This window comes from Rhinolophus ferrumequinum, chromosome 10 (assembly GCF_004115265.2).
Source record: "Rhinolophus ferrumequinum isolate MPI-CBG mRhiFer1 chromosome 10, mRhiFer1_v1.p, whole genome shotgun sequence".
NCBI classification, from domain to species: domain Eukaryota; kingdom Metazoa; phylum Chordata; class Mammalia; order Chiroptera; family Rhinolophidae; genus Rhinolophus; species Rhinolophus ferrumequinum.
Genome location: NC_046293.1, coordinates 66,761,630 through 66,780,482, shown reverse-complemented (window position 1 = coordinate 66,780,482; position 18,853 = coordinate 66,761,630). Strand labels below are relative to the sequence as shown.

Sequence of the window (18,853 nt, the reverse complement as noted above, 5' to 3'; positions counted from 1 at the left end):
CTGGGGAGTCTATTACATAGAGTAATTTTCCTGTAAAATGATACCATTGATTTTTGTGTTTCGGAGCTCAATAATGGTTTAACTAAAGACTGTATTCTTTTTAAGGAGATTCAACACCTACAAAAAAAAAATCTATTACAAATTAAAATTTGGTAGATATTCAATATATGCTTGTCAACAAAGCAGCATTTTAATTTATATGTTTCTTTTGATTTTACCTCTTAAATAATGAATAGTCATTTCTAAGACTATAAATCCATTTAGTTATTCATTCAGTCAAAAAATCTCTTTTCTTTTAGCTATGAATAATCTATCCACTGATATTTCAATAGACATTTGTAAAATGATTTCCTTTTTCTAGGAGGAAACAGCACAGATACCAATTTTAGTGATTATTTAAATATTAAGCAATATTTTTTTATCTAATCCTAAATTTGGCCTTAACACTAAATGTTATTACTGCTAATACATTAAAAGTATATTATGTTTATAGTCAAGGAGTGGGATTGTTTCAAAATTAGAAAAATAATCTTTTAACTATTCAAATTTTTTAAAAGTCCATGCTTGCTTATCGTGCAGAATTTAAAAAAGATTTTAAAGAATTCATCTTTCCAAAAACCTTTTGAAGTATAGGGTTCTTTTATTTCAGGGAAAAAGAACTTCTTTTAGAGGCAGGATGTGGAGACTAGCATGACCCAAATTGTTTACACAAAAGCAGTCCACACCTCCTTAATTAGGTCAAAGAATTTTGCCTTTACCTGCAACAGCTGCCTTCTATTAGCACTAGAAACAAATTGTACAATCTATGGTCACTGAACTATGACCACCTCCTCATTTTGAATTTTTTTTGTCCAAGAGACCAGGAATCCAGAAATTGAGTTGGTGGTGACTCGAGCTTTGCTAGACATAACTTACCAGAGAAAGGGAAGAATCTAGTGTCCGCCTTAAAAACAAACTGAACTATCAAAATGACTTCACATTATAAAATGAACACAATCACAGCAGTCAGAGAGTGACTCCTGAGAAGTTTTTTCCTTTTACATAGTAAAGAAATAAAGATAAAAACTGAATGGGCTTATGATAAGCAGGGCAACCTCTCCCTCCGCACTTCCGCCAGCCACGCTGCACTTAAGGCAGCTCCATGAAATTGTTTGGAAATAGATTTGGAAGTTTTGGAAGGCAGGTACATGTAATGGTTGTTCCCACTGTTCTGGGGTTCAGGATAAAAGGGTGCTTGTCTAAGCCTTCACATTTGGCAGATTTCTAACTGCATTTTATTGCACCTGAGAGAAATTTTGCATTCTTGAGAAAATGCAATGCAAAAATGAGTTGAGACACAATGTGCCTTTTTCTCAGAGCACAACGATCTCATTTCTGTAGAGTCAAAATAGAGGGCAGGCAAGTCAGACTGTGGTTTCTGAAATCTAACAACCTAGTATCGCTGTGCCATTCTCTCCCTGGTTCAGGGCCACTCCCTTAACTTGATATCTGTTTACTTTAGAGGAGGCAGTTTTTGCGAAAGGATCATAAATATCCTGGCCGCATGCCCCAGCAGCCATGACAAGCAAAAGAACACACTCCCTTAGAGATTGCCCTTATGATATTTAAATGTGTGGGTTAATTTTTTATCCACTTTAATAACTAGATTATTCCCCCACAAACACACTTCTTTGCTTTCTATTTCTGCTCTGAAGCCGTGGGCACAGAAATCTCTACAGGCAAATTACTTCAGAGCACATTGCAGGACAATCCTATAAGGAACAGTTAAGTTCACCGGCATCTGGATTCCTGATCCTTTTGCGACATGGCAGGTGTGAGTGGCTGTATAAAATATTCTATGTTTATCTTCAACTTCTTGTTCTGGGTAAGTGTTTTTCTTTTAATTATCAATTTTATGCAAGAAAGGGGATCTTGATATAAATATCATAAACGAGAACAGACTCTGCACTACAGAAATAGGAGGAGGAGGAAAATGCCTTTGTCCATTTACTTGTTTGGATTTGTTTGTTCTTTCTTTTGTTATTTCAGTAATTGAAAATGAGCCAATGACTCAAAAAAGTGCACTTCAGGATCTGTGAGGATAAACATTTTATAAATGTTTTGATATTGTTGCAAAAACAATCACAGAGAAAAAATACCCCTTTACTAAAGGACAATTATTCTTAGTTGTATGTCATGCAGGCCTTCCTAGTTGAAGGACCCTGTGGGAAAAAGCTGATCTTATTCCATCCGGATGGAGTCCAAGCCCCCGAATCCCAGTGTTTACATATGGGTTTGAAACAGGTGCATGGTGGGGTGTCAGAGGATAAAGACATGAGAAGAGAATTATTTTCAGAGACCCAAAGAAGAAACAATGGATCATATAAAAAACTTGAGAGGGAAACAATAAAATTGGTTAATCATGAAAGATTAAATTAAACCACCAGGTTTTTATCAGCAATTTAAAATTAGGATTTTGATGTGTCATCATCCCACCTTCTAATCGGCAGAGTTTGTATTTTAGCAAGTTCTTATGGTTCCCTTAAAATCTGTTGATATGAGGTATAGCAAATAAATTGATAAGTAGAATCTGTCATTGGAAAGTGGAAAAATTACATCTGGAAAGGCAATAAGGTAAAGGGCAGGCCAGGATGTTAGAAAACTGATGTTGTCATTTTTAGTATATATGGTGCAATTATAGATTGTTCAAAAGTAAATCAGTAGAAATAGCTGAAAGTGCTCAAATGAAAAATGCATTTTGTATATTGATTTAAGAACTGGCTTATGCAATATAAGTTCTGGTTTTGTTTTCTACCTGGTTACCTTTAGTAAATAGGCAGCTGATATCTAAATGTTGGTAAATTTCTGTTGTATTGAATTAATGATGTACCTAATTAAATGTAACTACGATAATAGTCTTATTGTATAGAATGACTTCCCATTCAATGTCAGCAGCCCTAATGAATACAGGTGATATGTTGGTGAAGTGAGTATATAAATAATTAAAATAAAGAAGGTCCGTCTTTTGTACTTTCTCTTTTTTTGTCTAGAAAAATGGGCTGTCTTTGCAAATATATTAAATGAAGCTCATGAATATGTGCCGGTTTTTTAAGTTAGTCCTGATAAATTTCTTCCCTGAAATATTTTAAATTGGTTAAACATTGAGAGTAGAATATAAACAATGAAATGCCTGTGTACTTTGGTTGGTTTTGTTTTATTACGGAGAAATTTTGAACATTTACAAAATAGGACAAGGTCATCTACCCCAACATCCAGCCCCAACAGCCATGAAACCATGGCCAAACTTTCCCTGTCCATACTCTTATCCTTTCCCCACCCCATATTATTTTGAAGCAAATCCCAGATGTATCATTTCCTCTGTAAATATTTTAGTATATACCTCTAAAAGATAAATAATACTTTCTAAAATATCACCACATTGTCATTATCACACTCAAAATTTAATAAGAATTTCACAATCAATTATCAAATATCCATCCAGAGTTCAAATTTCCAATCACCTTATAAATATTCCTATTTGAATTAGAATCCAAATGAAGTCTGCACATTGTGCTTGGTTGATGTATCTTTTATGTCAATTTTCGTCTTTAGATCCCCAAAGATCCCTCCATCTTTATCTCTTTTTTTTCTCCCTTGAAATTTTATGTACTGGGTACGTTGTCTTATCACAATTTCCACCATCTGAATTTTGCTATTTGCATACCCACAGTGTATTTCCTCTGTCTTCTGTATTTTATCTAATTTTCTAGTCTAATCAGGCAGCTTGACAAGATTCAGGTTATTACTTTTGGCAGATACAACTACTTTATAAGTGATGCTGTGTTCTTTCATCAGGAGGTATATAACATCTGTCCAAGTCACGTTTTATGATGTTGGTAGCCACTGATGCTCAAGAACCTAAATCCTTAGTTCATTGAGAGTTTCAAATTGGTGATACTCCATTTCTATTAGTTTTCCTTTATTTATTAACTAGAATGCTTTCAGTAAGGAGAAATTGATCACTTACTGATTGGTTACCATTGGTATCTAGTTTTTATTTTAAATGGCAATGGACGTTCCTTACTCTTTACCTAAGAGATTTCAAAATGATGAGTTAATTTTCTGGTATCATGCAACAGTGATAAGCAAGTATTCCTGTAAGTATCCTATGAAATAATAAATTTAAACGCTGTCACAGTTCTCATCCTCATTGATGTGTAATTTATTCCATCTTTGGCCTGTGGGAGCCTCTTCAAGTTGGCTCCTGTGTTTTTTTGACATGATCCTAAGAACTTTGATAACTTCTTCACTATTTGGTATGATGAGATGTTCCAGACTCTCGTCCCTATTTCCTGCCCCAGACCTGAAATCACGCATTTCTCCAAGATGTCCTGATGTCTGTTTTTAAAGAACCGTAACCATTGTCTTTTTATGACACAGAATATATATGGCCTATTTAAACAACCCAAAATTTGAATATGCAAATAAATACATGACTCCTATTTTAATAACTTGTCCCAAAATACCCAAACCTGTAGCAATCTTCATTATTAAATTATAAAACAGTTTAAATATATCTCTTTTGTAAAAGTAGAGCATGCAAAGTGAATATATCAAAGGTCAGTGTTTCATTAAATAGCTAACCAGAAATTTGGAATAGATCAGAATTTTAAACAAACTGATAAAGACAGTCTAACAAAGGGGTATGTTATGGGTCCAGGATTATATATGTAAGAGGAGATTTCAAGGTGAGTTGTAGAGATCTGTACCATCCTGTACCTAGATGCTGTTATTGCTTTCCTAGGGAACTCTGATTGTTTAATGGTTACCATTATTTCTTTGTTTTTCTGACAATGAAGATAAAGCCTTTCTGATACTGTAGATTTCAGTTAAATATTTCTAACTTCCCTGGAGTAGAGGCCTTGTTCTTAACATAAATTTTCTGGTGGGATCTATGACCTCTATATGAGCATCTTGAAGTAGAGTCTTTGGATGAAAGCAGCAGTTATAAAGACCAACGATAACTTCTCAGCCAACTGGTAACATCTTTTCATTGAAAATCTAGACTGCAGGAGTAGTCTCTGAGGTTAGGGAACCATTCTTACTTCTACTCCCCCTTTACCCCTGACCCAGAGTTCTCAGTTGGAATTTTACAGTCCTTCGTAGGAAATTAGCAATTTGTCACATCCTTAATGTTTACTTAAGCAGAATTTTAACAGTCCCACTGATGTGGTTTTCTTGTAGATATCCATGGCCTTATGTTTTCAAATGCATTCTTTCTGGTGTAACTTGCAAAACTAAGCCTTTGCAAAGTAGGGCCAGATGTGGAAATATCTCTAAGATAGGCATATGGTCATTTAAACTAAACATACCAGTTTCTTTTGTGAGAGAACTTGAGATATGCCACATAAATATGCAGTGATTTCCATTTGTTAGAATTAGTAATTGAAGAAAAACATGTGAAAGTGACAATCACTTCTAATCACTCATGCTAGAGTTTGATGCAAGTTCGAGTGAACTGGAGGTATTGTAAATAATAAATTATAGGTACAAAACCTATTTCTTTGAGTTTTGTGTCAAAACAGATGAACTGCCCACATTTTCTTACGCTCCTCTCAGGTAAGTTAGGCTTCAGAGTACTGTAGATGCTTGGGTTGTCTTAGGAGTCTGGGTAACCATGGAATAGGGGGCCTGCAGCCAATGGATGCGTGGAACCATTGCCAGAGGAGGAGAGCTATGGAGAGGCCAGCTTTTTATGAAGGAAAGCAGAGTGAAGGAACATTACCAATCGCAAATGAGGTGAGGTGAGAAAGAGGTCCAAGATGTAAAGCCAAATGCATCAGCAAGTAAAAGAAGCCAATGCATAAAGTGGTTTGAAGAGAGCAGAAGGAAGGCAGAATTTGGAGAGTGTCCAGGAACGAGCATTTTGATGTTCATCAGGGTATTTTATGTGGTGCCTGGGTCTCTATATTAGCTGTTCTGAGAGCAAGTAAGAGTTTAGACAGAGCAGACATAACTATGAGATAGGGGTACATTAAAAAATAGGGCACAGTTTTATTTCATTCTGTCAGTTGATGAAATCTCTCAAGATAATGGCCTGACATGGCTGAAATGTATGAACTTTGTAAATACAGCAATTGCCCGCCACTAGGCAATCAGGGTGGAACTATAACAATGACAAAAGAGGTTGGAGCCTAGGGGTTGAGACCTCAGGCCGACCCCGCAGCTCCTCCATCATTAGCTGTGTGACCTGGGGGAAATTAGTTAACCTGTCTACTTTAGTGTTCCTTAGCTGTAAAATGGGAATGAATAGTAGTGGTATCCCCCCCATGGAGTTGTGAATTATTTAACTCATATATAGAACTCAGAGTAATGCTAAAGAACTGTTTAAGAAACAGGCCTTTCAGCCAACATTGCATAAGCATTTTTATGAGACAATATGAAATTACTATGTGTAGTGATGAATAAATTCCAATCATGGATTTTGAAACAGAGGAGGAAATAAGATGGTAAGGATTAAAAGGTGGAACTTCTTCTATCACTAATGAAGGGAATGGAAAGAAATTATATTTTGTAAACAGACATTCAAATCCTGAATTCACTCCATATGGCGTTGTGGCCTGGAACAGTTTCCTTGACTTTTCTGTGCTCCCTTCTCTGCGTTTGTTGAAATGAGCATGGTCCTTTTACCTAGAAGGATTAATTGTGAAGATTCACTAAGGTACTTTATGAAAGCCTATAACCAAGGATTGACATACGAAGTCAGACAATTAGGTTCCTGAACTCATCCTAGAAAAAGTGCTTCATACTTTATCACTGAATATCTCTACAGTCACCTTCAAAGTACTCCCCTTGGGAAGCTATGCACCAATGCCAGTGCCTAGTCCACCCTTCAAGGCAATTTTGGAACTCTTTTTTTTAGAATGCTCATCAGAGCTGTCGTTGTATTGCCCTTGATGTCCTGAATGTCATCAAAATGTCTTCTTTTCAATATTTCCTTTATCGTTGAGTAAACAAAGAAGTCATTGGGAGCCAGATCAGGTGAGTATGGAGGGTTTTCCAATACAGGTATTTGTTTGCTGGCTAAAAACTCCCTCACAGACAGTGCCGTGTGAGCTGGGGCAATGTCGTGATGTAAAAGCCATGGATTGTTGGCGAAAAGTTCAGGTCATCTAACTTTTTAATGCAGCCTTTTCAGCACTTCCAGATAGTGAACTTGGTTAACTGTTTGTCCAATTGGTACAAATTCATAATGAATAATCCCTCTGATATCAAAAAAGGTTAGCAACATCGTTACAACAAAGTTTGTGAACCTAATTGTCAGAGCTCTTGAGATAATTGTTCAATTAATGCTATTTTTCCCAATGCCAACAATCCTATTGCTTTTTAATTTTAAAGTATTGGAATCTGGTGTGATAGTATTTTATACATAATGGGCTTTTAAACCTTAAATATAACTTTAGCCATACTCTGACCCTTCTCTGTCCTCATGGGTCAAGAAATCTGTGAGGCTAGAGGATATGCTCACCCTGAGCCTGGCCTCCACTTTGGGTATCTGGGACCAGAAATTTCCCTGCCCAAATGGCCCCACACCTGTTTCCAGGGTCCGCATGAGACTCTCCAGGAGTGATCTAGGTAAGCTATTTGCCAGGAATAGGAGCAGGGTAAACAGAACTGGCTTGCAGGCTGAGTTTGTTCATACCCATTCTGTTATGTCCCTTAGAGTTCAAGACAGAACTGGAAGTGAGGTATGGAGGCCAGGGCGGGCTCTCCCTTGGCCGGTTTCTGAAAATTCTAAATCAAACTTTGTCCTCCAGGTCATGAAGTGGGCACATTTTTCAAGCTAGGAAGATAAAACATATTTTATATAACTTCTCAATATAGAGACCTATGGTCTGTGGTCTATTATTTGTATTCTTATCCCAGGCCCTGCAAATGTATGTACAGGTCTGCAGGTGTTACTTTATGGCAGTTGAACTTTGGAAACAAAGTGATAAAAATGTGATTCAGAAACATTAGGATTCTAATCAAATGCTGAACATTCATCTCTCTCTTTACATATTTTGAAGTTATGTGAATTTTAGTGATTTTGTACTTTAGCACAAAAAATATAACCCGAAGCACATTTGCCTAAGCCTTATTCATGTCAAAAGGAAAAGTGGTTGATTTCTTTCCCTTAAATTTAGAGCTATTTAAAATTAGAATTTGCAGCAGTTGTACTGGGTGGTTGGCTTACTTAGCAGGTTTAGACGATACACATGGATGCAACCATAGGGACAATTGACTGTGTACTTAACATGCATTAATACAATCAATATCATTCATGTTGGGAAGATAGAAAAGCCAAAACATTCATTTTGCTGAAGATAGAAAAACCATAATAGCAGAGCCTGCTAAGAATTGTAGTGTTTCATTTACTCCACTGGTTTAGAGCATCAGAAAATCAGATACTGTGTGAAGGCTAGGAGGCCATCTCAGTAAATCAGAGCTGTATTAGACCCATGCCTGCAGAGAGAATGCACAGCAACCTCCCCTCCAGTAGGAGATGTGAGAATTAACATTATCCACGTTGTTAGAGAGTGAGACAAAGCATACACCCTACTCTCAATTAACAAGAAATCAGAATAGGTCTCATCTTATTAAAGATGAATAAGGGAAAAACCCCTACATAAGTCTTAATAAAAAAACACTGTTGAACAAGTGAGAGGGAATGTCACCCTGAAGCCTTAGATGACAAGCACACACCCCTGAAAGAAACACTCCAGCATCCTGAGAAAAGTATCAGGAAATTGGAATCCACAATGCAATGCCAGAAAATAACCCCCCATGAAATGGTGGCTGGAGGCCATAAAAGAAGATAAAATTAACTGGAAAACCATAGGATGAGATGAAAAGGGAAATGGATAAAATAAGGAAGTACTTCAGGCAAACTCGAAACACAATGATAGAATTAAAATCCACTCCAGAAATCACATTACATGGAGACAGTTATAAAAATCCCAAATTGAGAAACTCTCCCAAAGGAAAATAAAAAAGAGATAAATGATGTGAAAGAAGATGATAGAACAGAGACTGGAAATCCAGAACAATTTGTATTCCTGAAGAAGAGGACAAAATAAATGGAACAAAAACAATGATCAAATTAATATAAAAAAATTCTCACAAGCAATGATTTCACAGTCTGCATTATCTTACCACAGTGCAATTAAACGGGACTTTTAATACGTATTTAATAAAAGAGGAAACTTGAAAACTAACAACAGCAGTACTGTCGGAAAATGTAAGGGCTGTCAAGATCCTTGCCCCTGTGCTTATGTCCTCCAGTGATCTGGGGTTATTGTAGAAACAAATCTTCTAGTTATCCATTTGGATATTTTCTTATTCTTTTGTAACCTCTCTGGAGCAGCATAGGAAGGTTTCCCTTAAGTTTATCTAAAGAGTGTCTATTTTGAACCAATAATTATTTAGGTCATAGTACATTCTTACTCCCAGCATAACACTCTGCACTTTCTTCTATTTTCAACACTCTTCAAAAATACTTTGATAAACACCCAAATCAAAGGCTAGAATTGAGAGGGAGTAAAGTTTATTGAAGGACACTACTTGTATATCAGAGAAGAGGACAAATCAGCTTGTTCTACACCGTTTATTTGTGTCCTGGATAGTGCTTCCTATTTTCTTCCTGCCCTTCGTTAGTCTGCTTGGGCTGCATAACAAAATACCGTAAACTCGGTGGGTTAAACAACAGAAATTTATTTTCTCACAGTTCTGGAGGCTGGAAGTCCAAGATTAAGGCACCAGCTAATGTGGTTTCTGGTGAGTCCTCTCTTTCTGGCTTGCTAATGGCTGCCTTTTTGCTGTGCCCTCACCTGGCCTTTTCTCCTTGCGTGTGTCCATAGTAAAAGAAAGATCTCTCTCTAGCTCTTCCTCTTGTTATAAGGTCACCAGTCATATCAGAGTAGGATCTCTTCCTCATGATCTCATTTCACTTTGATTACCTCCTAAAAGCCCTACCTCAAAATAAAGACGCACTTCCAGTAAACCAGAAACACAATGATAGAATTAAAATCCACTCTAGAAATCACATTACATGGAGACAGTGGTTAAGCATCCCGAATTGAGAAGCTCTCCCAGAGGAAAATCAAAAAGAGATAAAAGATGTGAAAGAAGATGATAGAACAGAGACTGGAAATCCCAACCCACATTGTGAGTCAGGGCTTCAACATGTGAATTTAAGAGGGTTAAAATTCAGTCCATCACATGCTCATAAGCAAAAATGGCCTCATTTCTTTGGTGGCTCAGACCAACTGCATCCTAATTCCATAGAAAGAAAGATGTCTTGTGAGAGCTGAGAGGCAAACACAATGACTCACTGAAGAGTGGGGGTTGGGGAGAAGTAAGCCTTGTTAATTCTGCAGTGTCCACCCACAGTGGGCTGACCTGGGGGCCCAACATATCAGCCCATTTCCTTTTAGAACCTTATCAACAAGAAAGGGCAGAGCTAGACATATTTCTTAATTTATACTCCCAATTATTTAAAACCATATACAAAGATCAGGGAACAAACCCTTAAAGCCAAACTGGAAAAAGGCTCAAAGAACCATTATGAGAGCCCATCTTCTAACAATTGGGATAAAATAGGTTAGCATCAGTCATGGCTCTAGAATGATTGTTCTTGAGAGAAAATCAATTTACTTTTAAAGTCATTCAGCAAATTTATGAATGATTTCATGTCATTAAGACACTCTGATTTTCACATGTGAATTTCTTCAATAAGATGAGGATGGTATATTTTAAACATGTATTCTTTTTTGTTTTTAAGATGCAGTTTGAAGAAAAAATAGAAATAGGGATGGAAATGATAGTTTGGCCAACTTCAAAATCCCTAAGAAAAATTTATCTAATTGTAAAGACTGAAGTTGGGCAAAATATTCTTGACTTCTGAAATAATTGAATACTTTCTTTTTCTTTCTTAAAAGACTTTAATTTGTTAGAGTGGTTTTAGGTTCACAGCAAAAGTGAGAGGCAGGTACAGAGATTTCCCATATATCCCTGGCCCCCAATACATGCTTCGCAGCCCCCATCATCAATATCACTCACCAAAAGCGGTACAGTTGTTACAGTTGATAAACCTACATTGACACATCATAATCACCCAGAGACCAGTTTACATTAGGGTTCATTCTTGGTGGTGTACATTCTGTGAGTTTGGACGAATGTATAATTACATTGGTATGTCTCCATCATTATAGCCTTATACAGACTATTTTCACTGACCCAAAAATCCTCTGTGCTCTGCCTCTTCATTTCATAACCCCTCCAGCCACCCCTGATCTTTTTATAGACTCCATAGTTTTGCTTTTTCCAGAATGTCATATAGTTGGAATTAAACAGTATGGAGCATTTTCAGAGTGACTTCTTTAACTTAGCAATGTACATCTAATGTTCCTTTATATCCTTTCATGGCTTGATAGCTCATTTCTTTTTAGCCCTGGATAACATTCCATTGTCTGGATGTACCAGTTTATTTATCCATCTACCTACTGAAGGACATCTTGGTTGCTTCCAAGTTTTAGCAATTAAGAATAAAGCTGCTGTAAAAATCCTTCTACAAGTTTTTGTGTGGATGTAAATCTCAACTCCTTTGGGTAAATACCAAGGAGCGCTGTTGCTGAATCATACAGTGAGACTATGTTTAGTATGTGAGAAACCGCCAAACTGTCTTCCTAGGTGGCTGTACCATGTTGTATCTCACCAGCAATGAATGAGAGTTCCTGTTGCACCACATCCTTGTCAGCATTTGGTGTTGTCAGTGTCCCAGGTTTTGGCCATTCTAATAGGTGTGTAGTGGTATTTCATTGTTGTTTTGATACTCATTCTTTTAAATATTAATGTTACAGATAACTTTCAATGGCTGAGAAGACTAAAAGTTATTATTTAAGGGGAAAATATGGTTAATTTCCTAAGATCTCTGAATAATTTGACGTCTAAATACATTGAAGAAGTGAACTAAGAAGTCACCCAGAAACAAACAAAAAAAAAGTTAAGGGTTTAAACAAAATTATACTCTTAGTCTTTAAGAGTTCTTCAAGTTTTTTCTATAGTTTCATCAATAAATATCAGATAAGAATGATAATCATAATACCTTTTAGATAATTATATTATTTTCAGTTAAAATGAAAAGCCAGAGTGACTGTTAAGATAATCAATGTAAACCTTCTTATGAAAGGAGAAGAAAAAGAAAGAAAATATTAGTGAACAAATCAAAAACAAAAAATCCACCTGCTATAAAATTACTGAAAAATCCCAGAGAGTCTTATTATCATTTGACACAAATTTTTATAGACTTATTAACAAAGAACTGTTAAAATGAGTATTTATCTTCATCTGCAAATGAAATTGGAATTAGTCAAAATGGGGAGAAGAAATAAGATGGGTTGTCAGGCTCTACAGTTGTTTCTTTTCAGTGGTTTGTATTTTATAGTGTGTGCATGTGCTTGCCTGTAAGATAATTAAATTGTATAGGTTATTTATTTGATAAAGGACTTTGGTTTTCCACTGCACAGGAGTTGTGTTGGATTTTCACAATGTGACTGTTACCGCTCAGGATTCTAGTTTCTTTATCTGAGGTGAAGAGTTTGAACCAGGATGATTTTTGAGATCTTTTAGGGAACACAGATCCTCTGGTTATTTAGCTACTCCTGGGACTCCCCATTCCTTAACAAAGCCCTTGACTCTACTTCCATGGCACACTTAATGAGAAACCATTAAAAGTGAACCTGATGTTTTGGGATTCTAGACAGATGGCTCAACCATGTATGAAAGCAATGATGCTCCAAGGTCACTGGGCTTTGGAAGACTCAGGCATTTCTCTGTCAGAGCACCATAAGGCCAGAATAGTCTAGAAAGTCCTCCAAGGCCTGCTGGGTTTGGTATGTTACCAAACTTGTTCTCAACATCTCTATCTAATACTAGATCGTTGATTTTTTTTTTTTTGAGGCCACAACATATATATCTTTAAAGAAAAAAATTGTAAAAGACAAGGGTTTTACTTACATGAAAGTAAAATGTGTTTCACATTTTATGTGTTGGCCTTGGTCCAAATGAAATAATCTGGTAAAGTCATTAAAGGAATTTAAGACTTTAAGTACTGTTCCTCATTGTTCCTCTTCTCTGGGTAAGCTTTACTACCTAAAAGAGCTTATTTTAAAAGAGCTTATTTGGGTATAAAAAGTGTTATAAACCCTCGTTGCTTAACTGCAAATTTTGTCAAATGTTCTACTTTTCCCCTGTCTTTCCCAACTTCTTGCTTCTTGAATCTTGAAGGAATGTTTGGTAATTAGTCAGTTCTTCCCTTTCTTTTGGTCTAATCAGCTTCTCAGAGACAAACCCAGGGGCCTAATAAGGATATTGTGTCTTTAAACTGTTGTGACTCTTTTTATGTTAAAATCTAGCAAAAACACAGATTTAGAATTGAAACATGGAAAATCATCTTTCCCTTTCCCCGTGCTGGAGATTACTTCTTGTCCTACACCTATGAATAGACTGGATGGGAAACAGATTATTCTTAGCGAATTTGCCAATTACAGTGGAACATTGTAGCAGTTATCTGCACACGAATATACCTCATTTATATCTTTTAGGTTGTAATGGTGTGATTAATGATAAACCATTGTAACCAGATGGCTAAAGGTATGTGGAATTAGAGTTGCAGTTTATCTAAATTGTACTTTATATATATATATATATTTGTACTTTTTTTCCCTGCAGCTTTGTGGTATCTTGATCCTGGCAGTAGCAATTTGGATACGAGTAAGCAAAGATGATCAACAGGTAAGTAAATAAATACAAACTTCCCTGTAAATAAATAAAAACTTCTCTGTTCCTAGAGTAGTTTTATTTCTCTTATAATGATCAAAGCAATGACAGTGATGATGATGATGATGATTTTTATAGCATTTTCCTTCACTGCCTCATGTAATCATTTGCATATGGGAGTTTATAATTTAATTCAATTTAATTAATCAAAATTATCTACTATGTGCCTGACACTGTGCTAGACATGAATCAATCCTTCTGGAGAATGGAGAAGGTGTTATTCCCAAAATAGGATGATTGCAATGGAAGTGGAGGCAGGAGGGGGCCAAAGTGGAGACTAGAACCTCCTTTGTTATTTGCTAAAGGCAAGCCATAAGCGTAGCTGGAGGATATAGACCGCCTTTCCTTCCCATCAAGAAAAATTTTTGTAGTGTAAGGTGTTGACAATAATTTGGCTCGTCCCAAGGTGGGATGGTGGTCCAAAAGGAAAGAAGATGAGAAGTTCTCTTGGAGAAGAAAAATTTGAATCTGTGTTTTAAAGGCAACAAAGTACAAAGATAGTTGGTAATTGCCTGTGTCAGCTGGAAATGCGGGTGACACCTTATAACAGTAAGAGGCTGGTCACACTTGGATTAGCATCACCCCCTTGCCCTCACCACACACCCTGTCATGCATGCCCTGTGGCAAAGCTCTTCCCCAGATTTCCACAGGTCTGGAGGAAGTTTGGTTCATATAGTGAATTCTGGCTCCAGTCTTTGGATCCCACATATGCTGTTTCTGTTCCAGGCCAGTGGTGCAAATGTGGGCAAAGTATGTGTGTGGGAAAATGGGTGAAGGTGTGTGTGTGGGGGTTGTCCTATTAGTTGTACCCAACATCATGCCTGTCACCACTTCCTGGTTTCCCTGCCTCCATTCTTCTCTCTCCCTTCTTCTCCGGGGCACTCCACCGTTCAAATTATTATTCTTAGCGCATGCAAGGCAGTTTTCTTGGTCTGTTGTTGCGGCTCTTACCACTACTCAGGATCACATCTTCTACTGCTAGGGCCTCTTCAAAGTGGTTTCCCCAAAAGTTTCCCTCTCTAAGAGGAATGCTGATTCTTATTCAGTAATTATTAAGTTGGCAATTAAGGTCATGCCAACTTATTATATAAAATTATTGGTATAAGTTATGTAAAATGAAGGTATAAAATTATTATACCATGGTGCAGCTAAATGCCTTTGGACGTAGCCTAGTTGAAAGACAGAGTAAAAGCAAATTACCGTTTGTTGTGGTTCCTTTCCTAAAATGGGTGACCTCCTTCCCTGCTTCTCTCCTTCCCTCTCCCTTTTCCTTTAAAATTTGCTTTCTATCGTTAGAGAACCCAGAGAATCACAGTGGGAATTAGTTGCTTGCTCATTCTGTGTCTCCTCATGTTGAAAAAATTGCGTGGGGGACAGGTGTGGCCACTAGTTGATAGCATCCTAGCCCATCAGGGTTTCATTTATTGTTTTATACCTGATAAATGTAACCGTGACTTCCTGATGGGCTTGGACTCTGGAATTTCAGCTGGTTAAGGGTGTTTGACGATGTGCAGGATCTCTGTTATCTGGAAACTGATGTCTGACTTTGGGAGTCAAATTAAGCACAGAGATTAACAGCCACCTAGTTAGAGGGTGCTTTGACTTTTCTAAGATGTGTGTGCAGCCTGTATTTTATTTCATTATTTCATTTATTTTATTTTATTTATTTATTTATTTTATTATTTTATTTTATTTTATTTCTCTTTGATATGACAACATATTATTTTCCCACAGTGCTTCTGGTAAACAAATTTTGTGTTTAGTCTGTTAAAAAATTACACAGACTGAATGTATTTAAAGGAGCACTGTTGTCCTTGAGAGTGTGTTTCTCCACATCTGGGCATAAGAATGAATGACTAGAGCTAGACAGCATCTTCAGTTACATTTTGACCATTGAGCTCTGTCAGCCTCTAACCCTGAACAAAAGTCAGTATCTGTCAGGCCAACATTAATCAGCTGGACTTCTATGAATTGGCTTGATTTCTATTTTATCTGAAGTCAGTGACAGATTCCAGACTGTGTAAAGAACTGAATTTTACTGGTGGAAAACAGAAGTAGCAATTTTAGAAGGAGAAACATGAGCATAAACACAGACAAGAAGGGTGTCAGGGAGGTTTTTGTGCCTAACTCTTTGTACTGACGTGTCTCCTGGTGAGGCAAAGCCCATGGATATCTATCTCGTGGATCTTGTCCCATGAGATCCCTTAGAATCCAAAGAGGATCTTGAGCCCTTTTCTTCCAGGTTCCGCCATTCCTTTTCCTTTAGAAATTCTCCCCTTGTCCTAAGAGATACTCAGACACTGTTCATCCAGACAGCTTTTAACACTGCTCTCCCTCTCCTGGAGCAAACACCTGAACTCAGATTTCTATGTCTTCCCTGAATAAGAATAGCCACTTGTTGGGCTGAACTTGGAACACTGATCCTCAGGCAGCCAGCATACTGCTTTCTGGCCAGTCTTTGGCCATAGGTCACCTGCCCAGATCAGGCTATAGAAGTGTTCCATTACCTGCTGAATAAGTGCTGGCTACATCCTCCAGGTCTCACTTGCAGATGTTTGACCTGTTATTTCTCTGTCTGGGCTATCTAAGCAAAGTTCTGATAACTCAGTGAGGCTTCAACCCTCTCCAATGCCTTAGGGTTTGTCTGCACTGGCCACACATTTTAGTAAAGTAGTATTTGATGGTGAGTGGTTAGAGTGGGTTTCCTAAAGCTGTTTTTTGTGTTTTTGTTTTTTTGTCATTTTCTGTTTTGACCCAGATGCCATACCTGTATATTAACAAAACTGATTTCTTAGCTCCAATCTTAAGCAAACAAACCACAATCAAATACAAAACATGAAAAAGAAACAAAAATATCTTTAGGACATATGTAAATGAAAAGGTTTCCAAATATGTAAATTGAAACATTATCTGTAAGCATAGACTCTTAGAGACAAAGGAGGCCTTAGATATCACAGAGGCTGACCCAGTTCTCTTTATAAATGGGAAACTGGGGCCCAGCAGGGTTAGTTGACTGTTCCAGGGTTAGAAACTTAGTTATATACTAGGATGCAGACTAGAATATAGATTTTTGTGTTAATGTTTTGACAACTTTCCCACATTCCTTCCTACTGATTGTTGAATAAAAGTTTCCTCTAGGCTATGAGATGGTTTAAAAAGAAATCTTTTAAAATGTAAAGATCATTCATAGTAGTGTTTTGTTTTGTTTTATTTCCTGTTAAGGGAGCTGACCTACCTGCTGTTAGAAGATTCTAGGAGGCAGAGTCTCTGAATTAGTCTAAGAATCAGCTGCTCTACCTAGAAATAGCCCAGTAAATAGAAGTAATAAAAGAAAGATGGATATATATATATACACATATGTGTGTGTGTGTGTGTGTGTGTGTGTGTATACATATATATACATATATACATATACGTATATGTATATATATGTGTGTGTATATATATATATATATATATACACACATATATATATAATGTCACTCCTGTATAACACAGGCACAAAAATTCACTTTTTCATCATAATTTACTTCTGGAGATTTTAGAGGACTAATGGTAGACTGAGGCTACCTGTTATGAGGGTGATGAAGAAGCGTATGTGTGTAGGGAAGAAGAATTGAATTCTGGAAGTTGGTAGCCCAACCCACCACGTAGGGCCCTAGGGTTTTTGCCTGAATATCCCACTACTTAACAGTCAGGCAAAATAAAGAGTTTCTGAAAGACTCTACGGACTATACCTTTGGGGAACAAGGAGACAGAATTGATGAGGAATATCAGACACTAGAAAATTTTTTTTCGTAGTTTAAATTTTTTGTTTTGGCAAATGTATAGACCTGTGAAGTTACTATTATAATCAATATAAAAAGCATTTTATTAAGCCATAAAAGTTCCCTCATATCCCTTTATAGTCAGTTCCTCCTTTCCTTTTTACCCAGCTCAAAATCAAGAACTGTTCCGATTTTATCATCATAGCTTAGATTTACCCATTCTTGATTATCATATAAATGGAATCGTACAGTAATCACTATTTTGAGTATGGTTTATTTAGCTCAACATAATGTGGTTGATATTCATTCATATTATTTGGTCTATCAGTAGTTTGAGGAATTTGGGCTTTATAATTTAATTAATTTAATTGCTATAAAACCGCATACTTTACTATGTTACTCTTATGTATAAAACACAAAATATGCAAACCAAAGAGGATGTCATGGGTGAAAACAGCTGTTCCTTCTTTTTTTTTTTAACATTTTTCAAATTAGTTTCAGGTGCACAGAACAATGTAATAGTTAGACGTTTATCATTTATATCCCTCACACAGTGACAACCCCCCTCCCCCCATCCACTACCCCTCTGACGTCGCACACAGCCATTACATTTCCACTGTCTCTATTCCTAATACTGTACTCCGCTTCTTGTAACTATATATATATATATATATATATATATACACACACACACACACACATATATATATATATAAAATTATAGTTGACATTCATTATTGTTCAGCTTCAGCTTCAGGTGTACAGTGCAGTGATCAGGCATCTACATCACCCCTGAGGTGGTCTCCCTAATGGGACAAGTGTCCATCGGATACCCTACAAAATCTTTACAATATTATTGATTACATTTCCCAAATTGACTTTCGTATCCCCGTGGCCATTTTGTGGTGACCGATTGTGCTTTCTAATCCCTTCACCTTCTCCCGCATCCCCACCCCCCTCCCATCTAGCAACCCTCAGTTTTTCCTCTATGTCTCTAAGACTGTTTCTGATTAGTTCATTCCTTTATTCTTTTCTTTAGATTCCACATATAAGTGAGATCATATGGTATTTGTCTTTCTCTGTCTGACTTATTTCACTTAACATAATGTTCTCTAGATCCACCCTTATTGTTTCAAATAGTAGGATTTCATTCTTCTTTATGGCTGCGTAATACTCCATTGTATAAATGTACCACAGTTTCTTAATCCAGTCATCTACCAATGGGCATT

The 18,853-nt window shown here is 36.8% G+C and overlaps 1 protein-coding gene across 2 annotated transcripts in view; it reads left to right on the top strand.

The window, feature by feature from the left end:
- Positions 1 to 1,519: 1,519 nt before the first annotated feature.
- TSPAN8 (tetraspanin 8) overlaps positions 1,520 to 18,853 on the top strand; it is a 32,891-nt gene continuing 15,557 nt past the window's right edge. The window contains exons 1-2 of one of the 2 annotated variants that reach the window (XM_033118708.1): positions 1,520 to 1,864; positions 13,750 to 13,812. In XM_033118708.1, the coding sequence (XP_032974599.1) occupies positions 1,805 to 1,864; positions 13,750 to 13,812 (123 nt within the window). In that variant the 5' untranslated portion in view covers positions 1,520 to 1,804. The remainder of the gene's footprint in view (positions 1,865 to 13,749; positions 13,813 to 18,853) is intronic. The other variant, XM_033118709.1, reaches the window with a different exon arrangement.